Source organism: Acinonyx jubatus, chromosome C1, assembly GCF_027475565.1.
Source record: "Acinonyx jubatus isolate Ajub_Pintada_27869175 chromosome C1, VMU_Ajub_asm_v1.0, whole genome shotgun sequence".
Lineage (NCBI taxonomy): Eukaryota > Metazoa > Chordata > Mammalia > Carnivora > Felidae > Acinonyx > Acinonyx jubatus.
The window spans coordinates 74009113-74035121 of NC_069381.1; the positions used below are offsets into that span (position 1 = coordinate 74009113).

At 33.8% G+C, this 26009-nt stretch overlaps 1 protein-coding gene across 2 annotated transcripts in view; it reads left to right on the plus strand.

Annotated features, from left to right (window-relative positions):
• The window catches only part of PKN2 (protein kinase N2), a 128188-nt gene extending 102387 nt beyond the window's left edge, over positions 1 to 25801 (plus strand). Inside the window, exons 11-22 of one of the 2 annotated variants that reach the window (XM_027058676.2) lie at positions 322 to 496; positions 986 to 1112; positions 1591 to 1721; positions 1804 to 1879; positions 1959 to 2050; positions 8504 to 8680; positions 13068 to 13130; positions 14305 to 14381; positions 19166 to 19308; positions 22581 to 22688; positions 23061 to 23141; positions 23227 to 25801. In XM_027058676.2, coding sequence (XP_026914477.1) covers positions 322 to 496; positions 986 to 1112; positions 1591 to 1721; positions 1804 to 1879; positions 1959 to 2050; positions 8504 to 8680; positions 13068 to 13130; positions 14305 to 14381; positions 19166 to 19308; positions 22581 to 22688; positions 23061 to 23141; positions 23227 to 23430 — 1454 coding nt within the window. In that variant the 3' untranslated portion in view covers positions 23431 to 25801. The other variant, XM_027058677.2, reaches the window with a different exon arrangement.
• Positions 25802 to 26009: the final 208 nt, after the last annotated feature.

Below are 26009 nucleotides of genomic sequence, written 5' to 3' on the forward strand. Positions count from 1 at the left end.
TTCATCCACAAATACAGTTAGTATCTCTAAAAGATAATTCTTTTATTTTTAGAGAATTGTTTTTTTAAACCTTAGCCACATAGCATTCCTAGACTTAAAAAAAAAAACACAAAAAACAGTTTCTTCCTATTTATTTTTAAAACTATTTTCACTACTTTTCACCAGCCTTTAATAACAAATAGTTAAGAACTATTTTTAAGTGACAAATTTTGTTTGTTCTTCATAAATTATAAACCAATGAATATGAATTTTTAAATTATGGCTTTTGGTAATATATAAAAAAATTACTTATTCTATTTTCTTTATTCACAATATCCATAGGCAAAACATTTCTCAGAGCTCCTCAAATGAATATTAATATTGCCACTTGGGGAAGACTAGTGAGAAGAGCTATTCCAACAGTAAATCATTCTGGCACCTTTAGCCCTCAAGCCTCTGTGCCTGCTACAGTGCCAGTGGTTGATGTACGCATCCCTGAACTAGCACCTCCAGCTGGGTATGTGTCTTAAGATTTTTAAGCATCGCTTTTATAAAATAGTAACTGTAGCATTCATGCATACTGCTTACAGTGGGTCTATTAAAAATCTGATTTTTTCTTTTTTTTTTATTATTTAAAAAAAAATTTTTTTTTCAACGTTTATTTATTTTTGGGACAGAGAGAGACAGAGCATGAACGGGGGAGGGGCAGAGAGAGAGGGAGACACAGAATCGGAAACAGGCTCCAGGCTCTGAGCCATCAGCCCAGAGCCCGACGTGGGGCTCGAACTCACGGACCGCGAGATCGTGACCTGGCTGAAGTCGGATGCTTAACCGACTGCGCCACCCAGGCGCCCCAAAAATCTGATTTTTTCTAAAGAGTATTTTGAAATTAGTGTTCTGCTTTCAGAAAGTAAAAAAAGAAAAAAAAGTTTGCTCGAATTTTAAAGCTACTTAAAATATATACTTTTGATTACCGTTTTTGGTGAATTGCTTTATCTTCTATAAGTGATTCTACAGTAACCAAATTGGACTTTGATCTTGAACCTGAACCTCCTCCGGCCCCACCACGTGACTCTTCCCTTGGAGAAATAGATGAATCTGCTGAATTAAGAGATTCGGATACACCGAGACAGGCAAGGCGTTTAAACCTCGTATAATTCCTTTTTGCCAAATGAATTACCAATAAAAGCATCATAGTGAATGAGGTGTACATTTCAGTTAAAAGTTGCATGTGTGAACTGTTTTTATGTTTCTTGTGAGTGAAACATAAAACCTCTGGATGCTCATGGGCCAGTAGGGATTGAATAGATTGCTGAAGCTAAAAGCATAAGAACATGGTTGATATAAGATGGTATATTGCCTCACTCTTCATCTTCTAACTTGGTTAACATAATTTCAGAATATTCATTGAAGGTGATGATAATGTGTTCATTTTTCAAATTTTTTAGGCAAGTGTAATGTAGAATTAACAACTCTTAAGAATGAATGTCCATTATCTGGATTTTACTTTTCTCACTAATATTTTTATTGACTTTTGACATTTTTAAACTTTACCAAATAAGTTGTTTTCTTAATGTTTCTATGATTTAATGAGTATTTAATATTTTGTAGGATTCAGAAGCTGTTTTTGCTATTGAGAATGACAGAAATAGTATACTTCCAAAATCTCAATCTGAATATGAGCCTGATATTCCTCAACCAGGCCTAGGATACAGTGGTGTTCGAGAACTTGAGGATAGAAGGTAAAGAATACGTATACAGCTTTGCTACTACATGTTTGGTCCCATACTTTTTCCTTATTTTTAATTGACATACTGTTTTCAGATCTCAACAGATGTTTCAGTTTAATCTACAAGACTTCAGATGTTGTGCTGTCTTGGGTAGAGGACATTTTGGAAAGGTAATCTTTTTAAGTTTTCTTGGAATGACTTTAAAAGTAATAACTCAAATAGAAAGTACCTATTTTAATCTCATTTCAGGTGCTTTTGGCTGAATATAAACACACAAACGAGATGTTTGCTATAAAAGCCTTAAAGAAAGGAGATATTGTGGCTCGAGATGAAGTAGACAGGTTAGTTTTTTTTTTCACAAAATTGTTTATTTTTCTAAAGTTTTAACATAAGATCATGAAAATTGATGTATATTTTAGAACAGCAAAACTTTCCATTTCTATAATACATGAAGAATCTAACTTAATGTATTTGTACTTGATATAAGGTAGGCATTAATTACATTTTTCTCTCTAGTCAACTTCTCCTTATGACAGTTTACAGGTTAGTGTGTACCAAAGAAAGATCATGAAATGTTTAAACCACTTCTGTTAAGTTTTTCATACTTGGAGACGGTAAAGTGTTTATATGCAATAGGAATTGTTACTCATCTGTGGTCGGGTGAAACTATTTCCCATTTCATATTACCGAAGTAATACAATGTCATTTACAAGTAACCTGCACTTCATTGAATGGTTAATGTATTCTGCTTTATAAAATGCACATATATCTACTTTTTCTTTCATTTTTCTTAAAACGGTATTTTTTGACCAGAGCATCTTACCTTTCTGGGTTTAATAAATGTAAGTTGATATTGATACATCTTTATGTACAATTTTTAAAATGCAAGGACTTTGGAGACAATATTGTAATTAGGTTAGAGAATATGCTTTAGAAAGACTTTCTTAACAAAGTGACTAAGTACAAAATTGTATATAACAAGTGGCATATTTACATGCTCTTTTTAAAAATTTTTTTAACTTTTTATTTTTATTTTTTGAGAGAGCATGAGCAGGGGAGGGGCAGAGAGAGAGGGAGACACAGAATTCCAAACAGGCTCCAGGCTCTGAGCTGTCAGCACAGAGCCCGACGTGGGGCTCAAACCCAAGAACACGAGATCATGACCTGAGCCGAAGTCAGATGCTCAACGAACTGAGCCACCCAGACACCCCACAAATGGCATATTTATTACAGAAATAGACTTCCATTTGATATTTACAAGCAGAATTTTTTTTAAGCCACTTGGGAGCATCAGTTGATATTAATAGAAGACAGCCCTGGACATGAAAAGAGCCTGGTACGAAGAATGAGAAGACTGACTTATCTACTTCTGGTTGTTCCTTCTTAATTAAGGATTTGACCCCAGAGCAATTCACTGAACATCTTTAAACTTCAATTAACCTGCATATTTTTAAAACATATTTTTTTGGTAATGCTTGCCTTAATTATATTACATGCCATTGTGTGTGTGTGTGTGTGTGTGTGTATGTGTACATACACACACACACACTAAATTGCTATTTTTAATATTTTTTCCATCATATGGGAAGTTCTTAGAATTAGGATAGATCTTGAAAATGAAGTTTTCCTTTATGTAAAAAAGAAATTTTTCCCTTTGGATTTGCCTATTTATTTTTTACCTGTTTTTCATATCCCTCAATTACATCAAAATAAACTCTTGATATGTAAAACTATTCAGAGACAATTTTGCTGAATATTTATGCAATATTCTGTGTACCATGTGGTATGTTTAGAACTATATTTTTATTTTACAGAAATAATTGGTTAAAGCAAACCTTTAATCACACTGTCAGTCTGTTGATAACTATAATAATAGATGAGCCAAATATTTTTCTTTCATGGAAGAATGTTTCCTTTATTCCAGATCTATGAATGGTAAATTCATTGTTTTCCAAAAATAATAATGTACTGGTACTACCTCTGTTAATCCTGATGATTTGTATAGCTTTCCGCTACATTGTTACTACTTTGAGCCAAGTCTTTACAGAAGAACACTTTCTAATTAAATCTAACAGAATAACATTAATATTACTATTAATGAAGAATGTCCAGATCTGAGGATGGAGCTTTAGCCAGAATCTAGGCTGTTACCCCTACTGAAAATTAATCCACCCTTGTTGAAAAGTTGAGGAGTGATCCTTACCCAACTTCAGTTATAAATCCATATATTCTACAACATGGAAGTAAAATAACCTCCAGTAGGTATACAAACAGAGAAATGGAAAATCTCGATAGAAATTTGAGGAAGGCAGCAAAAAGGAGCAATTAGGGCACCTAGCTGGCTCAGTCAGCTAAGCATTTGACTCTTGATTTCAGCTCACATCAGATCTTACCGAGCCCTGCTTCGGCCTCCACGCTGGCGTGATACCTGCTTAAGATTTTCTCTCTCCCTCTCACTCTGTCCCTCTCCCCTGCTCTCACGCTCTTGCTCTCTCTCTCTCTCTCTCTCCAAAAAAAAAAAAAAAAAAAAAAAAACAAACAGATGAAGGCAAGAAGAAATAACTTAGAAAATTAAAAAATCAACATATTTTGAAAAGTAATACATATTTATAACTTGTAATTCTGAATAGTAAACAACTCAAACTAATAAACAGAATCTTTTATATTCACTTCCTAATTCATCCTTTTAATAGATCCATAGAATTCAATCTTATTACATCTTACTGACTTTTTTTTTTAAATCAATGTTTCCAAAATATTTGATGCTACTTAATGACAGTTTTTCTTTTGATGTTTTCTTTCTCTAGTCTGGATTTCATTATTTTACTTCAAAAACTGCCTTCTTTTTTAAAAAATAGATCATAGAAAATTCCAAATCAACCTCTTTTTAAAATGAAAATTATAGGCTAACTCCAAAGTAATGTAATTCATGTACAAAGATTACATTCTCCACCTACCATTCACGGAACATTCTCTGTGAGTCTCATTTATGCTCAGTCCTGAGTAAGAATGATAAATTTGTGTCCCTGTAGTACCTCCTCACTCAGCTTCCTTTTCTTACCAGTTCATATTTCAAGACAACAGAATAGAGCTGGAAATACCATTTTGCAGTCATAGAACAAAAGCACAGCTAAACATATATATGTACCTTTATATTTAAAAATTTATATATAAATATGATTCAATCCTAAGATTTTAGCTTTATTAACAATGCTGTTTTCCAGTGACCAAAATAACTATTTATACAAGTTTTTAAGTTTCTAGAACATTTTGTAAGGTAGTGTACTTTGTGTACATAAGGAAGTACACAAAAAATGTTAGGATGAAACTAATCACTTAGGAAAATAAGACATAAGTGCATTAGTTATGTAAATAAAAGAGGCTAGATATGCTTGGTTTAAAATAAACAGTACAGACAGGAACAGCTCAAAGGGGAACATCATGGGGTGCTGATGGATTTAGGTCAGACCTTATAAAAGAGTTGGATTTGTGTTCTTCTTTGGCTGATGGAAGATACTTGGGAATATGGAGAAAAGTTAAATGACAATTTAGAGGGAAATGTTCTGGATAGAAGGAATAAAGTTTAAAGTTTTGAATAAGGTTGAGTTGTTTCATGAACTTTTAAAGGAAGTATACAATTCAGATAAGGCTAGGAAAAGTTAACTCTTAACAGCGTAACTTTTTGGTGTGCTGTAAAATGCTTTAAATTATTGTGACAATTTTGTGACAATTTTGGTCTATAAAAAGCCTGCCTCCTTTAACTAAGAGTCTGAGACATGTATCCAGTCTTCATCAGTATTGCTGGTCCTCATCAAAGCATTCCTGTGAATGGCATTAAAGCCATTTAGGAGGCATTCTGATCAACAATTCTCAATCTTTTATATCATTTACATGTTCAGCACAGGTCTAACCTAATACCTAATACACATAAGAATTAGTGATTCACCCATAAATATTAACCATATAGACAATGAAGAGACAGTGTTTGCCATCTACTTGAGCCCCAACATCTTGTCATTTTGTTTTTATTTTGTCTGAATATTTTATCTACAGTGCCCAAAATTTAGGTTGATTTTGTGAATCTGTTAGTTTAGAAGCCATCTTATCAGTCTTAGATCCCAGTTGGACATTATTTTCCTATATTTTGGTGGTGATGAAAATCAAAGCTATTAACTTTTTAAAAGCCTTTTATGAGTTTATTCCTAATAATGACTTAATTTGTAATAACATTTAGAAACCTTGCCAAATATATGTAGACATAAGCCTAAAGCTTTAAAACAATTGTAGTGGTGTTTCCTGTTTCTGAGTATGTATAAAATTATAAACAGATTGTGTGAAATCAGAAGGTAAGAGTTTGTCTAGAATGTGACCTTATTAAATGGAGTTTAAACACTATTTCATAATAGCTGGATTTACTGCCAGTATTTAAAACTGAACAGATGTTTCAGTTCATAATCCAGAAGACAACTATATTAACATAGCATTAAAAATTCCATGCTCCTTCGGAGCACCCAGGTGGCTCAGTCAGTTGAGTGTCCCACTTTGGCTCAGGTCATGATCTCATAGCTTGTGAGTTCAAGCCCCATGTTGGGCTCTGTGCTGACAGCTCAGAGCCTGGAGCCTGCTTCAGATTCTCTGTCTCCCTCTCTCTCTACCCCTCCCCTGCTCATACTATGTCTCTCTCTCTGTCTCAAAAATAAACAAACACAGGGGCGCCTGGGTGGCTCAGTCGGTTAAGCGGCCGACTTTGGCTCAGGTCATGATCTTGCGGTCCGTGAGTTCGAGCCCCGCGTCGGGCTCTGTGCTGACAGCTCAGAGCCTGGAGCCTGTTTCAGATTCTGTGTCTCCCTCTCTCTGACCCTCCCCTGTTCATGCTCTGTCTCTCCCTGTCTCAAAAAAAAAAAAAAAAAAAAAAAAAAGTTAAAAAAAAAAAACGTTAAAAAAAATTTTTTTTTTTAAAATTCCATGCTCCTTCTACACAACAGGTATACTCTTAAATGTTTTCAAAATTCTATTTAATTTTTTTTCCCTAGCAATGTAGTCTGGATACACAAATAAATACTTATCTTTAAAATTACCTTTTTAAAATAACTCCTTCTTGGGGCGCCTGGGTGGCTCAGTCGCTTAAGCGTCCAACTTCAGCTCAGGTCATGATCTTGCGGTCCATGAGTTCGAGCCCCGCGTCGGGCTCTGTGCTGACAGCTCAGAGCCTGGAGCCTGTTTCAGATTCTGTGTCTCCCTCTCTCTGACCCTCCCCCGTTCATGCTTTGTCTCTCTGTCTCAAAAATAAACGTTAAAAAAAAAAATTTTAAATAACTCCTTCTTAAAAGACCCAAAAGAAAGAAGCATGGATCTGCCTTCCTCTTAACATTAGCTAAAGTTTGGTGTTTTGAAATTAGCAACAGTAACAAAAATCTAAGAAATGTTTTAATTTAAAAATAAAAGCATTATTAATACTTTTTAAAAACACTAAGGTCAGAAAAGTGCCTATTTTAATTAGAAACATAAATATAGGGTCTCCTGGGTGGCTCAGCCAGCTAAGCATCCAACTTTGGCTCAGATCATGATCTTGCAGTTCCTGAGTTTGAGTCCCACGTTGGGCTCTCTGCTGTCAGCACAGAGCCTGCTTCGGATCCTCTACCATTCTCTTTCTCTTTCTGCACCTCCCCTCTACATGCTGTCTCTCTCTCAAAAATAAACAAACATTAAAAAAAAAAAACATAATCTAATTATTAATAAAATGTATATTAATAAGTTAATTCCAACTTGTATTTGAATAATATTTGACCTGGTTTTCTTCTACTTTGAGTTCTAAAGTCAGGTTGATTTACTAAATATTTTCAAGGAAAGGGAGAAAGGTATTTTTTCCTATGTAGGCAAAATTAATGTTCCAGGGTCTGTAAGTTTGATCATTGTTCTTTGTAGAAGCTTGTAAGAGTCACAAGCTGCTACAAAGGCAAAACCTGTGATTGCTATAGATTTTACAAATTAGATCATTCTCAAGGCGCTTCCTTGAAGCATGTTAATTAATAGAATTCTCAATGTACCTCTTTATTTTCTAGTCAGCCTTGTAAATTAAAATTCTGTGCATCATATCTTTACCTTTTAACTTCATATATTATTTGAAAAAATATTTGAATACTATAGCTTATGAATTATAAATACTGTCCTTGAAATTACCTTCACCACAAATTTTATATTTTTTAAATTAATTCTTTAGGTCAGTAGATTCTCTCACCAATTCCCAATAAAATCACCCCTAAGTAAGCCTTTTTTTAATTAACTATAACCAGTAGCCCTGTATGTGCTACTCTGATGCTATCGTTGTCAACTCTAATCTTTATGTCATTCTAATCATATATTTTAGTTTCCATTAATATATTTCTTTTTTCCTTTTTTTATTTTGAGAGAAAGAGCATGAGCAGGGGAGGGCAGAGGGATAGAGAATCCCAAGAAGGCTCTGCACTGTCAGTGCAGAAGCCTATTTGGGGCTTGAACTCACAAACCATGAGATCATCACCTGAGCCGAAAATCAAGAGTCTGACCCTTAACCAACTGAGCCACCAGGGCACCCTGAGTTTTCATTAATATATTTCAGTTGAAGTTTTATATATCAAGTAGACCAAATTTTTCAAAGCATTTATAGCAAAACTAAGGCATATTTTATGGTTTTAAAGTTCTAATAGGTAAGAACTTTGCTTATTTTAGAGTTCAGTAATTTTTTTAAAGAATGTTACCTCCAACCAGAACTTTTTTTGAAAAACCTATTGATTTTTAAATGTTTTCTCTTACAGCCTGATGTGTGAAAAAAGAATTTTTGAAACTGTGAATAGTGTAAGACATCCCTTTTTGGTGAACCTTTTTGCATGTTTCCAAACCAAAGAGCATGTTTGCTTTGTAATGGAATATGCTGCCGGTGGGGACCTAATGATGCACATTCATACTGATGTCTTTTCTGAACCAAGAGCTGTGTGAGTATGCTTTGGACATTTCTCTGAGTTTTTTCATGACAGATTTTTTGCTAGGAAGGAGAAAAGGTCTCTCAGTTTCTTTTTTCTTTCCAAATGGAAAATAGATTTCTGCAAAGAATATTAGAACTCTACTTATTTACCTCTTTGCTACATATAAATGTATCTATTTTACTTTGTTCATGTTGAAAATTTTATGGAGTACCCTAAATCACACTTGATAATTTAGACGAACAGTTTAGGTTCATTTTAGTAAAATACCTTCTTTTTCTCTATTATATTTTCTTCCTGGGAAATGCCATCTAGAACCATGGCTTTATTTATTTATTTATTTATTTTACTTTTTTTAGAACTATGGCTTTAAATACTTAACTATACTCAAAGTACATTGTTACGTGAAAAAACATAATATAAAAGAGTCTTTATCAAGTATTTGTATGAAATATTTGTTTTTGCATTTTAAAGGGTAATAAGTTAATGTGTATTAAGTCTTTGCATGTGCTTAAGGTATCTCTGAAAGAATATAAAAGAAATTCATATGCATATAGCTTCCAATGAAAGGTATAGAAATATGCAGACTTTTCACTGTATTTTTTAAATTTGCTATTATATGAAGGTTGTGCTTCTTCAAATGCATAAAAATAAGTAATTGGAAATGTTTGAGATTAAATATAGATGTGTATATATTTTCCCCTTACTGTTATCCCAGTTTTATCGCTCTTAAATGGTGAAGCTGGGATTTGATCTTAGGAAAGTGCTCTGAATAGCCACACTCTGTATGCTGATGTTTACCAACTTTGTATCTCCAGCCCTAACCTCTTCCCTAAACTTCCAACCCTAATAACATTCAGCACCAACTAACTTTTCCCTTCATATGGATAATAAGTATTTCTCTTTGCAGACTGAATTTCTGATTTTTCCCATTTCCCCCAACCTTACCCACTTGTCCCAAACCTGCTACTCTTCTAATCTTCAACTTAATAAAAGGCAGTACCAGTTGTTCAAGCCAAAAGATAGGAAATCATTTTTTTTTAAAGGTTTTATTTTATTGAATTCCAGTTAGTTAACATACAGTGTTATATTAGTTTCAGGTGCACAATATAGTGATTTCACCAATTTCATGCCTGGTACTCATCATAAGTGCACTCTTTAATCCCCATCACCTATTTAGTCCATCCTCCCATTCACCTCCCCCTCTGGTAACCATCACTTCCCTATAGTTAAGAAATCTATTTCTTGGGGTGTCTGGGTGGCTCAGTTAAGTGTCCAACTTTGGCTCAGGTCATGATCTCCTGGCTTGTGGGTTCAAGCCCTGCATCAAGCTTCTTGCTGACAGCTCAGAGCCTGGAGCCTGCTTCAGATTCTGTGTCTCCCTTTCTCTCTGCCCCTCCCCTGCTTGCGCATGCTCGTTCTGTCTCTCAAAAATAAGTAATAAACATTAAAAAAAAAAAAAAGGAAGAAATAGATTATTTCTGATGGTTAGTGAAACTTTCAAAATGGAGACAGAAGCCAGAAAGTAAAAGGCATTTCCTGAATATTTAAAAATTAAAACCAGAGCATCTGGACTATGCCTAGCCTGTCCCGCCTGCACATGGGAATTTGTTTTTGTTTTGATATGTACCCCCCCACCCTTTTTAAAGAAATTTAAAATACAGTTCTCCTTTAAGGAACTTTTGTTTTTGCTGAGAATACAAATCAGGTACAGATGAAACAGTTAAGCCCAATGAAATACAAGAATAAAATTCCAGAGCACCTGGGTGTCTCAGTCAGTTGAGTGTTTGACTCTTGGTTTCAGCTCAGTTCATGATCTCGTGGTTTCTGAGATTGAGTCTTGTGTCTGGCTGCACACTGATAGTGCATGCTCGCTCGCTCTCTCTCCCTCTCCCTCTCTCTCTCTCCCCCTCCCTCTCCCTCTCTCTCTCTCCCCCTCCCTCTCTCTCTCTCTCTCTCCCTCTCAAAGTAAATAAACTTAAAAAAAAAAATAGAGGCACCTGCGTGGCTTGGTTGGGCATTCAACTTCAGCTAAGGTCATGATCTCGCAGTATGTGAGTTCGATCCCCACATAGGGCTCTGTGCTAACAGCTTAGAGCCTGGAGTCTGCTTCAGATTCTCTGTCTCCCTCTCTCTCTGCCCCTCCCCACTCATTTTGTGTGTGTCTCTCTCTCTCAAATAAACATTAAAATATAAAGAATAAAATGCTACATTGCTGTACTTCAAATTTGAAGTACCTCCCTCTGATTAGATCCCATTGGATTAGATCAGATCTCACCTCAAATGTTATTTTTTTGAAATCCTTTCCTGAGTACCCTATCTAAAATACCACTACATCACTAATGTCCAAATCAGATCAGTCTTAACGCTGTTTTCTGTTATCTCCATAGCACTTTATTTCTACCTGAAATCATCTATTTATTTTTTATCTTTTTATTGTCTATCTCCCCTCATTAAAAGGGAGGAGGATGTCTGTTCTGTATATTAGTGCAACACCTGGAAGTGTGGTTGCACATACTAGGTGATCAGTGAATTTTTATTGACTGAGACTGTGGTATCAAAAATAGTTTGTTTCCTAGCTTTGTACCTTTAGACAGAGTAGTTACTCTCTCTGAAAGCTTCATTATGTTTCTGTAAAAGATTTAAAGCTTTGATTTGAAGATTAAATAAGCTAATAAGTGAAAATATGTAACATATACCTGACACATAGCATAGTAAGCATTTGGTGAAATATATATTTTAAACAATATACCCATTATTTGTTGGGTGTCATTAGGGTGATTTGTTTACAAAAAATGAAATAAAAGAGAAGTCAAGGTATTTTTATAATTGTTATAATATTGTTTTGTTACCAAAATAAGTTAACCAAAATCTTATGTATACAAATAAACAATTTTAGAATCATATCTGTTTGAATGGGACTTGAGCTAAATTCTTTAAACTTTCAACAAATAATTATGTAAGATCTAATGTATAATTAAATATTTCTAAATACTTGCACTTTTAAATTTTTCCAAATTATGGTCCCATTTTTTGTTAAATAAGGGAACACATGACATAGCTAAATTATCTACGTGTGCATTCTAAGAGTTCAAAGAACATTCACCAAACCAATAAGAGTAGTTAGTTATCTCTATAGATGGTAGTGGCACTGGGGTGAGATGGATAGATGGATGAATGAAGTATTGTGCTTTGGGGCCAGAGGTATTATGTGTACTTGATAGAGAAAATACCTATGTATTACTTGCATAATTAAAACCTGATTCTCCTAAGTGTTTCCTTATAGACTATTCTGCACTGAAAACACATCTGCATTTTTAAATTCATGTATTTATTACCTCCCTTCTCATTTAGTAAGCCTGCCATGTTTCAGGCATTATTCTAAACATTTAGGATAAATACTGCAAAAGACCCTCATGGTCCTATTCCTCAAGAGTTCATATTCTAGCTGGACTCAAGTTTGCCTAAGATCCAAACCCATTTACCCAATTTCTTCACCTGCCCCAAGACCATTCAAAGTCAACCTAAGTCAACCTCATTTTCCCCACAAAACTTTGGCTATTTCTCTGTCTCTTTACCTATTACTCTTTACACTAAGGAAATCTTAAGAGTCATCTTAAGTTTTTCCCTCTCCCTCATCCTCTGCTGCTAGGGAGACACCAGTCTTGTGCTACTTTTAAAGTTTCTTTTGAACCCATCTCTTTACTCTCTTTGTTGCCACTACCTTGGAGGTTCTCATGGTCTCCCATCTGTGCTACCACAATAGCCTCATCTGTTTGTTTTTCCTCTGGGTATCTACCTACTTCTACTCCAGCCTTCATACTACCCTCAGAAAAATCTAACATAAATGTGATCATTCTGCTCTGACCTAAATGATGTGATTCTCTAGTTAAAAATAGAAATTTCAGTATCCGTAATATGGCACTTAGGGTCCTTCACAACTTGACTCCAGACTGTCATTTCAGCCTTGTCTCCCACTTCTTCCCCATTCTTTACTTGAGCCACAAAAAAACTTGTTATTGGTTACCACAGGTGCCTTTTACACCTCTGTTGCTTTCCATCCTAGGGAATGCCCTGTATTTCCCCCCTGAGAGTTCTGCCTTTTACACTGTCCTTCTGCCCTTATGGTAAATTGTATTTTTCCAGATCAAATGTCTACTCTGAGGACTTTAGCGACAGGCAAAGTTAATGGCTCCCATTGTAGACATTGTATTTTTCTTAGTTTTTAATTTTATCCCTGATTGTTAGGACATGTGTTACTGTGTCTAGCATATACTAGGGACTAAATAAATACTTGTGAAGTTAGTTTACTACAGAATTCTGCTTTGGAGCATAAAATTATAAACTGGGATTCAACAGCAGTGGAATTTATTGAACATCTTTTTATTTCTTCAAACAGATTTTATGCTGCATGTGTAGTTCTTGGGTTGCAGTATTTACATGAACACAAAATTGTTTATAGGTGAGTAAAGTTTTGATGCTTTCTAATGGCTTATTTTGGTGTGAATTTGAATTAAAAATAATTAAGGATATTTTGTGTTTAACCAGCTTTTTAATTTTCTCTTTCAAATGATAAGTGACCTCTAAAAATTTTAAACTCCAATTTTGAAAGAAATAGTTACACAATAATTATGTGATGAACCTCTTTGTTCCTATTCTTCTGCCCATTACCTAATTAAAATAGTCAAATTATAAGTTGAGCTCTGATAACAAAATTCACTAACAATATTCATTCTGGTGAATATTTTACATCTAACTGAGCCACTGCAGAAAACTTTGATAGACCAATACTACTCAGAATTTGTCCATGATAAAATAAGTAGCGTGTACCAGAGTATAAAACATCACCCTGCTTCCTTAAGTCTTGCTGTCAACTAAACACTGTACCTGGTGACACAGTTGCCTTATATACTAATATAAGCTCCTTATCAAGTTGCAGACTAGCAACAAATAATAGCCCAGCAGCCAAGCAATGGACCACACTTTGAATAGCATTGCTCTAGACTAGACAAATTCAGGAAGGCTAGTAAGGAAACCATAAACATCAGTGTATTCAGACTTCTAACAATATATCCAAGGTGAGGGTTTCCTCATGGCCCTGTTTTACTCTCAAAGGATAAAATATTTTTAACTTAATTTTTAATCAATTTTTGATTTAATCAGTTTTGGTCAGTGATAGCTTTCTCTTTATTTCGCATTATTCTCTTAGAATAAGGCTGGTGAAAACTGCCCTCTTGATACCTTGACAGTCTTTTCTTACAGATGGTGTGTAGAAGAACTTCAAACTTAGTCCAAGTCAGAGTATCACAAATAACAAATTAATAAAACCAAAGTTAAAAATACTTGAACTCCTTCCACGCTTTAAAATACATATTTAAATAGATAAAACATTCCTTTTAAAAAACATTCTTTTCTGTATAGTGGAGAAAATTATTCAGAAATTATATTATGTAGAGTAATAAAAAGGAAGAAAAGTGAACATTTGTAATATATTTAAATCTCAAATCATAACATGAAAAACTCATTTTTAGTAAAAAAAAAAAAAAATACAGCTCCTGTTGAAATTATTTTTATCCTACGTTATCTACTGATTTTATTGATTTTTTTTCATTTTGCGTTTTTTTTATCCTGAACAGAGATTTGAAATTGGATAACTTATTGCTAGATACAGAGGGCTTTGTGAAAATTGCTGATTTTGGTCTTTGCAAAGAAGGTAATTGGATATTTTAAAGTTCCTTTTCTAATGGATTACTATTCCTTTGTACTTTGGTATTTTTCAACTTTGTCTCTGGAAAGCAAAATGTATTTTTAACTTTATTCTTTGTTAAGACATTATGGACTGTTCATGTAATCTGATTATCACATTATTAAGAATTCTGTAGTTATGAATAGGGTAGGTTTTCAGAAATCATAATGTAAAACCTAAGATCCTCTTTGTATGGGGGCGCCTGAGTGGCTCAGTCGGTTAAGTGTCCGACTCTTAATTTCGGCTCAAGTCATGATCTCCCATGCTCCACGCTATGCATGGTGCCTGCTTGAGATTCTCTCTCCCTCTCCCTCTTGACTCTCCCCCACACACGTGCGCATGCTCTCTCTCTCTGTCTCTCTGTCTCTCCCTCTTTCTCTTTCTAAAAAAATAAATAAATAAAATTCTGTCACTACTCTGAGAAAGCATTGGTTAGGCCACCAATTTTTTTTTACTTTGCTGGGACTGTACAAAGTAAATTACATAGGCCTGATGACTTCTGTCCAGCTTCTTAAAACTTCTAACATTTTTAAATAGGAAGAAAATATGCATATATCTCAGAATCTTGTCTATATATTCAAAAGTAAATAAGTAAACTGGGGAAATATGAATCAGAGGTGGCTTAAGTATAAAGACTGTAGGTTTAGGCTCCATACAGTCCTAGGTTTGAACCCTGGCTTTGCCACTTACTTGCTGTGTCTTTGGATGAGTTACTTTGAATCTCATTGAGTCTGTTTCCCCAAATATAAAATCAATATAGTGCTTCTTGTTTAAGAGTGTTTCAAGAATTGGATATATGTGACACAGTGTCTAACATATAGTAAATAATTATTGTTATCTTGACATTTAATTCATTACATTGCATTGTAATGAACATTGTGTTCCCCCTTTTGCACAAGCTTCTTGTTCCTCGGCTTTGTTTTCATAGCACAGTAGAGTATAGTGCTTGGCACATCTTAAGTATTCAGTGAATATTCAATTAATAAGCAGCTGGATGAATAAATGAGTGAACTTTGTAAATATATCACCATCAGTTATCCACCAGCCTCTTAATTTGAATTCAGTAATACTTTTTTTCCTCTTATTGGACTTTCCTGTATTAAACACCATTGATTTAAATGCCTTTGTTCCTCAGTTTGTCCTTAGCCTGTTGTTCATCATTGCTAGTTTTTAACTATAAATAATAGGTTAATGATTCCAAAATCTATTATTCCTTTCTTAACATAAATATTCAACTGTCTACTAGACCGCTTTGGTTGAATAATGCATAGGTACCTCCAACATTATACAACCAAAAATAGGTTCTTTTCTTCAGATAGTCCAGTTCATAGTTGATGGTGCCACAAACTTCTCACAGTCTCCCTATTTGAAAATGTACTATCATCCTGGACTCTGTTCTCTTTCCACATCAAGTTAATGACCAAAATGTGCTGACATTTACCTCCTTAATATTTCTTAAATTTTTCATTTCCCCTCTACTTACTGCCAGCTGTCATCTTGTTTTGAAAAACTAATAGCTTCTTCAACTTTCCTGTCTCTAGATTCTTTGTCCAGCAAATCAACCTGCCATGTAGGTGCTAATAACATTTTTTGAGCACTTAATAATTGCCAAGAAATTTACCAAATTCTTCATATGCATGATCTCCTTTAATTTCTAATAGTCTTGTGACGGTAGGTAGTAGCGTTAACCCCCAGCATATAGATGAGGAAACTAGCTTTTGAGGTTAGACAGCTTTTCTAAGCTTTCTAACTAGTGGCAAAGCAGGAATTTAAACCCAGACTTTTCTGACTCTTAAGAGCCTATTGTTAACTCCTTCCTTGGAGTTTAACCAATTTGAAGTCCTAGCCAACTGGGCCTACTTTCACCTTTTTTTAAAAATACCAGGACAGGGGCGCCGGGGTGGCTCAGTTGGTTGGGCATCTGACTTTGGCTCGGGTGATTATCTCGCAGTCCGTGAGTTCAAGCCCCCCGTTGGGCCCTGTGCTGACAGCTCAGAGCCTGGAGCCTACTTCGGATTCTGTGTCTCTCTCTCTCTCTCAAAAAAAAAAAAAAGAAAGAAATGACAATAAAAATATCAGGATAAGAAAATTTACCAGAATGAATGAAATATGATAACTACTGCAGTTGACATATATACTACACTAAAATGTGACATATTTCATACTACTACTACTACTATAAATGAAACAAAAAATTAAGAGTAGTTTTATCCTGAAAATAGGGAGTTTGTAATCTCCTCTAGTTTTTATCAAAGCATAAAATAAAAATCAAGAAATACTAGTTCTATTTTGGTCTTAATTAACATTTTTTTAATCTTGGCCAAGTCGCATAAAAGGTTCGTGTAGAACCTATGTAGATACTATATCAGCTCTTTTTAAAAATAATATTTTATTGAAGAAAAAAAAAGTGTGACAGTGTTAAAGAAATTTTGCAAAAACAAATTTTCCACCCTTCTGTGCTAAGGTATTTAATTATGCTCTTCAAATCTTGGTCCATAGACTCCCAAGTTCATTTGAGATTTTCAGTCATTATAAATGTATACTTTAGAATTGAGAGCTTTTCTTTCAAATTCTTTCCTAAGATGATGTTTATAAGGAGCTTTTAACACTTTAGAATATATTGAGACATATTCAATATGTAGAATGTGTATTTGATTAATATATTACTAAGTTATGATAAAATTAAAATTATGAACTAAACAGAATTTACTAAACTAAATTATAAGAAATATAAATTTGTGAACTAGTTAAAAGATTAATACTGTATGTGTATGTGGCACCATTGGTTAACTCCTTTTTTATTTTATTAAGTTTTTAATTTTAATTCTGGCATAGTTAACATATAGTGTCACGTTAGTTTTAGGTGTACAATATAGTGATTCAACAATTCTTTACATTATCCAGTGCTCATTACGATAAGTGTACTCTTTAATCCCATCACCTATTTCACCCATCCCCTCCACCCTCTCCACACAACTCTGGTAACCATCAATTGTTCTCTATAGTTAAGAGTCTCTTTCTTGGTTTATCTTTCTTTCCCCCTTCGTTCATTTGTTTCTTAAATTCTACTTGTGCATGAAATCATATGGTATTTGTCTTTCTCTAACTCATTTCACTTAGCATTATACTCTCTAGTTCCCTCCATGTTGTTGCAAATGGAAACATTTCTCATTCTTTTTAATGGCTGAGTAATATTGCATTGTGTGTGTGTGTGTGTGTGTGTGTGTGTGTGTGTGTGTGTATGCATATGCATGCTACATAGTCTTCATTCATCTACTGACGGGTGCTTGGGCTGCTTCCATATTATGGCTATTGTAAATAATGCTCCTGTAAACAGAGGGGTGCATATATGGTTTCAAATTCGTGTTTTTGTATTTGGGTAAATACTCAGTAGTGTGATTACTGGATCATAAGGTAGTTCTATTTTTCCTTTTTTGAGGAACCTCCATACTGTTTTCCATAGTGACTGCACCAGTTTGCATTCCCACCAATAGTGCACAAGAGGGTTCCTTTTTCTCCACATCCTTGTTAATACTTGTTTCTTGTGGCTTTGATTTTAGCCATTCTGACAGGTGTGAGGTGATATGTTATTATAGTTTTGGTTTGCATTTCCCTGATGATGAATGATATTGAGTGTGTCTTTTGGCCATCTGGATGTCTTCTTTGGAGAAATGTCTGTTCATATCTTCTGCCTATTTTTTAACTGGATTATTTGTGGGGTTTTTTGGTATTGAGTTGTATCAGTTCTTTATGTATTTTGGATGCTAACCCTTTATCAGATATGTCATTTGCAAATATCTTCTCCCATTCAGTAGGCTTTTAGTTGGGTTTATTGTTTACTTTGCTCTGCACAAGTTTTTATTTCAACGTAGTCCCAATAGTTTACTTTTGCTTTATTTCCCTTGTCTCAGGAGAAATATCTAGAAAGATGTTGCCACTACCAATTCCAGAGAAATTGGTCTCTTCTAGGATCTGTATGATTTTAGGTCTCACATGTAGGTCCTTAATCCATTTTGAGTTTATTTTCATGTATGGTATAAGAAAGTGGTCTAGTTGCATTCTTTTGCATGTAGCTGTCTGATTTTCTCAACACCATTTGTTGAAGAGACTTTTTCCCATTGCATATTCTTGCCTCTTTTGTCAAAGAATAATTGACCGTATAATTGTGGGTTTGTTTCTGGGCTTTCTATCCTGTTCATTGATATATGTGTCTGTTTTTGTGCCAGTACCATACTGCTTTGATTACTATAGCTTTGTAGTATAACTTAAAATCTGGGATTGTGATACCTCCAGTTTTGTTTTTTCTTCTTCAAGGTTGTTTTGGTGGTTAACTCTTGCTTATCCAAGGGTTTGCATTTTGGTATTCTCCAAACTAAATGTTATTTTTTATAATGAACCAGATAAAATATTTTAAAGATTGAATTGAAAAGATGATAAAAATTGAAGCTCAGAATCAATTTTTTTCTTGTAACTTCTTAGCATCATTTGTAATGACAGAGAAAATAAATAAAATGAAGTGTGAAAATTGCACTTCTTTATTTTTACCCATTAATTAAATAATAGAGTTACTGTTGCACAGTTTTCTCTGTACCAGTCCTTAACATTTTCTGTAGAAGTCTGGTATATCTTAAGTTTGGTCACCATGCACAAATGGAACTTTAATTGTGCTTCCTAAGGATATCGTCTAATTTTTTATCTGTTGGTCTAGACTTTTTTCTTTGCTAACAAATGCTTAAATTTTACTTTTTCAGGAATGGGATATGGAGATAGAACAAGCACATTTTGTGGCACTCCTGAATTTCTTGCCCCAGAAGTGTTAACAGAAACATCCTATACAAGGGCTGTAGACTGGTGGGGCCTTGGTGTTCTTATATATGAGATGCTCGTTGGTGAGGTAAGCAGTATAAAATAGATGAGAGAGAAATTAGGAAAGAACAAAATATGTCATTTAGAAATGACTTAATATGTTTCCTACATAAGTGGAGCTTAAGTTACACATACTTATACACATTTATAATATACTAGTAATTGCCTGAAATTCTATATTACCTTCACTGTGTTTTTTAGGTTTTTATATTATCTATAGAACTTTGAAAATCATACCTTATATTTCAGTATGCTGTAGTTATTTATGTTTTATGAATTTAAGACATGGTCATATATAATTGATCATTTCATAGGGAATAACAGAAAGACTAATGAAAAGAATGTACTCTATACCTGTAACAAAAAGTCAGTTATACATTGGTCAGAATAAATGCATTGGTCAAAATAAATTGGACTTGGGAAAGGATAAATATTTAGACAAGTAACTGAAAACTGCTTACAGTTTGATCTTGGGATGATCTTGGGATGAAAAAAAAAATGAGTTTGGTTCACTGTTTTGCAGTTTTCCCAGTACCAAAAACCTTCCTTGTACATTCTAGGCATGAATAAATTAGTAGCTGAATAAATGATTGACCAAATTATTGCATGTCAGAAATGTCTACAGTTTTTACCCTGTATTGTCATATAATGGCACTTATTTCATATAAATAAAGTATTTTAGTCCATCCAAATGACAGCCACTTTGGTATGTTATATTTGAGTGGATATTTAGGAAAGGAGGAAAAGAAGTAGCTAATTAAAATGTTTACCATGTGCCGGGCACTATCCTATTTGCTTTATAAATATTAGCTCATTTAATTTTTCAGCAGCCTTTAATGAGCTTAGTACTAGTCTTAGGCCCATTTTCAGGTGTATAAGTGGAAACACAAAGAAGTTAATAACTTGCTTAAAGTCACAGAGTTCTCATGTGATGGAGCTGCAATTCTTAACTCTGGCTCTCTGGTTTCCTATCCCTAAACCATTATGCTTTGTTACCTCGGGGTATGGAATCCACCTAACCTTATTTCTATTCTTAAGACCAGTGATTTAGTAAAATTTCTACCTCTATCTAGAAAAGCTGCTATACAGTGTTTTAAGATGGAAAGATGTATTTTATCCCTAATCCACAGTGGTCTTTGCTTTCTAAGAATGCCAGAAGTACTCATAATAAAAAAAAAAAAAGAAGAAGAAGAAGAAGTACTCATAATAGTTGTTTCTGTAAGCTCTGACCTACTTGAACTTCCCCCCCGACCCCACACCTTTTTTCAAAGTAATAGTTTTGTTGCTTTGGGTTTTTTTAATGTATTCGTTTATGTATGAGATTTAATTAGGTTACCAAAAATTACATGCTTGCTTAAAATTGACTCTCCATATTAGCTCTGACAGGCGAAAAATGTGAATTTATTGCAGAATACTACAGAATTAAGATCCAGTTGATTCTGCTTCCTCTTCTACAGTGACAGGAAAACTTGGCAATGAGCAAATGAAGAAGCTCCTGTTCTGTATTTTTAAAAAGAGCTTCTAATTGATTAACCTGTTAATTACTAGGATATAAAAGACAGTGGATCCAGCTATTCCTTCACAATTGTTTATTGCAGTTTCCTTTCTCTTTAGCACCTTTGTAAGAGGGTAGTTGGGAAAAGAACTAAGCTTAAAACTCATCAGTACTTGATAGTTTTAAATTTACCAGTTTAACATTGGTAAAATTTTAGCAATAACTTTTAACTGTGATAAAAGTCAGGTTTGGCTGAAGTTTATGTCTAATTACTCTATTATTACAAAGATTTGAAAATTCACTGGATATATCATGCATTTTCAAATGTGTATTTGTGTTTGTATGGGTTTTGAGGACTGGAAGGACCAGATCCCCCTTCCTGGTGCCAAATGAGAATTGAAGCATCAGAGAAATTTTAAGTAAACTTAGATATTAGAGTTGCACTCTTGACATCTGAACAGACTATTGAATTCTTTTTATATCTGTTTAAAACATACTTGTTAGCATTCCATTGTTCATCCTGTTAATTTATAATCTATTTGCAGAAACAAGGAACTTTAACATCTTAATGAATATGTGGGTATATCGTCACTCTTTGGGGATTTATAAAGTGACATTTTTTTAAATATAAAATTGATCAAATAGACAAAAGTGTTTTGTATTACCACTTGAAATTCTGATTGAGAATTCTTGTGAAAAGGAATTTTTCTCTAATTTGCTGCTATCTCAATCCCAGAAAGAAATATTATCTCACATAGTAGTTACTTCATTTATCTATTTGATTTATTCATTTTGAGTGCGTAAATGAACAAACTAAGGTTTCAGTAAATGAAAGTGTGAAATTTCCTTATATATGAGCAATAAGATTGGCAGCTCAGCTTTAGGAGGTTGGGTTCTAAATTCATTTTCATAGATTCCTCAAGTCAAAGATTCTTCCCTTTCCATTGATACTGCTTTCTGCTTGGCTCTTATTCATTAATACTTTACAGGAAACAAGCAACCAAATCTAAGTCATCTCAAATTCTGAAATAGTAAGTCGTATTTCATAATAACATTTCAATATATTTGAGAGTTATCATTTTGTGCATCAAATTGTTATACTGAATGTAATTTAAATATGTTTTTATGACTTAGGGTCATTCCTGTCAATATGAGCAACATTTTAATAATACTCTGCTAACTGAAATACCCCTAAGACTTGAATTTTGTTGGCAGCTGCTACTTAGTGCCGTCATTATGCCTGCAGATCTCTAATTGTGTTTTGCTAATTAATTTGCTATTGACTGTGAAATCCAAAGTACATCCATATCAGATGTACAACTCAGATGTACAAACTCTGAGCCTCTCTCTATGGTGACACTTATTACCATATTTACTTTACCCATTTTTTTCTGTCTTTCCACAAGATTGAGCTTCTTGAGAAATGTTGATTATCTAAATAATTTTTACTATCTAGTATGCACTCAAAATATTGACTGTCTGGCCAGATAAATGAAAAAGTGAATTAAATAAAATAGAATGGAATTAAATTAAGTGAAAAAATGATATTGTATAATATAACAAAATTTGTTATTAAAATCTGTGAAATAAAGATGAAGATTTCAATAAGAGTATATGGTATATCCTCTGTATAATAGATCTGTTGTGTATCTTTTGTGGCTTCTCACAGTCTTTTCTTGTTTGGTGTTTTGGTAAGTTTTTTGTTTGTTTTCCTCACTACTTGGTTCTTGTCTGTACTTTGGATAGGTGATAAGATTTTACAGTATTGAAATTCATTTTGACTTACTCAGAGATTTTTTTTCTAGTCTCCCTTTCCTGGTGATGATGAAGAGGAAGTTTTTGACAGTATTGTAAATGATGAAGTAAGGTATCCAAGGTTCTTATCTACAGAAGCCATATCAATAATGAGAAGGGTAAGAGCTAATGGTTTATAAACTGGTTAAATTTCTTTTATTGAAGGACATTTCCCAGTTGGAACTTTATCTTTTTTTTATTTTTATTTTTTTTCTTTTTACGGCAGAAAAGGCCTTTATTGTTTGCAACGGGAAATTAAAGAGGAGGGGGACACGACATCTCTGGCTCCAGGGGTGGCTCCCCAGACTTAACTCTTCACCCTCCCGGGAGAACCCAATTAGAACTTTAGAAGTTGTTTTTTAGTTCATAGATGTTGCATGGTTAGGACAAACACATACCAAAAAAAACATCTAAATCTTTGCAAGCTATGAGAATCTTTATCAACGAAGTCACTGGTTTTATTTTAACTTTTATATTTTATATTGTGTTAGCTATTACGAAGAAATCCTGAGCGGCGACTTGGAGCTGGTGAGAAAGATGCAGAGGATGTAAAAAAGCACCCATTTTTCCGGGTAAGTGTGACAGTTTAAAATTTTTTGTGAAAATAGAAATTAAGTGTAGGAAACTAAACTGGTCATTTTATATTTTGTAATCCAGCTAATTGATTGGAGTGCTCTGATGGACAAAAAAGTAAAGCCGCCATTTGTACCTACCATTAGAGGACGAGAAGATGTTAGTAATTTTGATGATGAATTTACCTCAGAAGCACCTATTTTGACTCCGCCTCGAGAACCAAGGATACTTTCAGAAGAGGAGCAAGAAATGTTCAGAGATTTTGACTACATTGCTGATTGGTGTTAAGTTCCTAGACACTGTGAAACCAAGCAAACTAACTCACAAGAAGACCTCTTAACAATAGCAACCCTTCATTTGCTCTCTGTGCCACCAGTAGCTTCTGAGTTTTTTGTTTAAACACATGAAGATTTCTTTAAAAGTACTATTGTAAAATCTTCTTGAAAGTGGCTTCTTTTAATGTATTTTCAACGTAAATCTGAGCACTGGAAACAGTTTCATGGAGTTTAAGCGGAATGAACATCGGCCATGAAAACCTATCACAAGTGAATACTTTTGGATCAATAGTCTATTTAAAAAAAAAAAAGAAAAAAAAAACCACTCTTCCACGGTCCCTCACTATGCCTTATGCCTGCCTTAAGTGGAAGGAAGATTAATCATTTCAGTTCAATTAGCTCTATTTTACAAAAAGAACAAAAAGGGTTTGGGATGCTATTACTGTTCACACATAGTAAATCTGTTCGAATAAGGCAAATGCTCTTATTTTTTTAATGAAATTACTATAATATCAAAAAAATGTAGTGGTAGTTTGTGCACATTTTTTGGCTTGTTTTTTTAAAAAAAAATGAATTGATGTTTTATAAATTTTCTATATTTATTAGGAGAAAATTTTTATCGCCTTATCTTTACCAACCATGTAACAGAGCCTCATAGCTTTCCAACAGAGCTACTTGCCAAACAATTTTTTGTTTATTAAACCATGCTGAAGCAAACAGGAACAGCTAAACATCAGCATTTACTTAAAATTTTAAGAATGAGGACTTCTGATTAGCCTGAACCAAGATACTGTATTACCTGTATGCATTCCCAAAGTCTAGACACTCGATATATTCAATCATACCTTCTTCCAAAATCAGTGGACTAATTACTCCTTTTTTGATATTCGTTGTACATTTTTCAGCCCAGTTTATCTTTTTCTTGTATCTACTGTAGAAGGGAACTATATCTGTTAAAACATAGGGATTATCGTTGTATACATGCTGTGAACATGTATATGTGCAAGTTGTAATGTATTCTATGTTGTAGGTTTATTATTTAATTTCACCACTTCATCACTTTTGTACAGTGGCCAAGCAGACACCTCAAACTCCAGCATTTACGTTAAGTGCATTTGTACATTTTAGGCCACTGGATCCAGATTTTATATTGGCAGTTACTGAGGGCAAAAGCAATATATTGTAACAGAATGTATAAATATTTTTGATAAAACAGTCTATATTTTATAAAATTATTATAACACTAAAGCTGTACCTCAAAAGTCTCAGAAATAATTTGATCAAATACTTTTTACAACTCTTCAGAGGATCCATTTGTGGCTTTTTTTAATGCTCTTAGAGGAAAGTCTTTTGGCAAGCCATGACTTTTCCACTTGCCTGGAGTTTTTTGGTTTTTTTGTTGTTGTTGTTAGTTTTTGCATCCTTTTCCTCTCGTGTATGACTGCATTATTTTTCTTTAGTTCAATAATAACATCTTTAATTCTGTGCTTAGCATGTTAGGGTCATCATATCTCAGGAATAACAAGTTGTGAACTAACCATACTGAATTAGCCATTTAATCACAGTGATCTCATGTCTTAAAAATTGTTCAAATTTAAATTCTATGAGAAACATAAAAGCACATCGATTTGTAGAAAGTTTATCAATACTTCAGCCTTGCTAGGGTGTGCTGGCATGTTTTTGTATACTCTGAGAACAGTTACAATTTTTCCAAGAATTCTTATTTCCTTCCAATTCTATTATTACCCAAGATTCTTTGGGGGAAAATCTTATAGAAAGAGGGAGCAATAAGTTGTTTAAAGTTATTTTAAAATGCCAGTTAATTTCCTTGTTAAAGGACAGGAGAGGATCTTAGCTTAATTGTCTGGCTTTAATTTACACAGTGTTAACACATTAAAAAAAAAAACACTAAATACTTTTGAGGTACAGTCTGCTCACCTTTCCTGGTTCTCAAGTATGCATAGAAAGCAATGTCTAAAATAGGCTTTTAGCATTAAAACCTGACATAGCATTATGTAACTACACAGTGTACAGAAGTTTGTTTTTTTTTTTTAATTGAAGTCAATCACTAAGAAAAAATTAGAGGGCAGGGTATATTCACACAATTAAGCTGAAGAAAGCACTAATATTTTCTGTAGTTTTTAAAAAATATATATATTTTAGTCAGATTTTAAATTTTTAAACTCTATAGAGTGTAAATATATTTTGCTATTACTGTATGTGTAAGTGACTGCTCAAGCACTTTGTAAGGAAATTATTAGTATATTTTAGAATGGTACACTATGCATTGAAATGAAATGTGCCTTTATGTCATTCTAAGAAAAAAGTGTTTTGCAGTCATAAATTACCACAAATGCACAAATTAAAGTATAAATAGATTATAATTTGTAACTTTGGTTTTAAGTATTTTTTCCTTTTGGAAACTTTCTGTTCGTCAAAATGTGTATTAGCTCTACTATATTCAAGATCTCAAAGACTAACTTTGCTTATTAGCCTTCTTGCAAGTGTTTTTGGTCCTGGGGAAGGGCAAAATCTGAGAGCGAACTGTCCACTTCACTGGTAGTAATGGGGAAAGTTTGCATTCTACCTCTG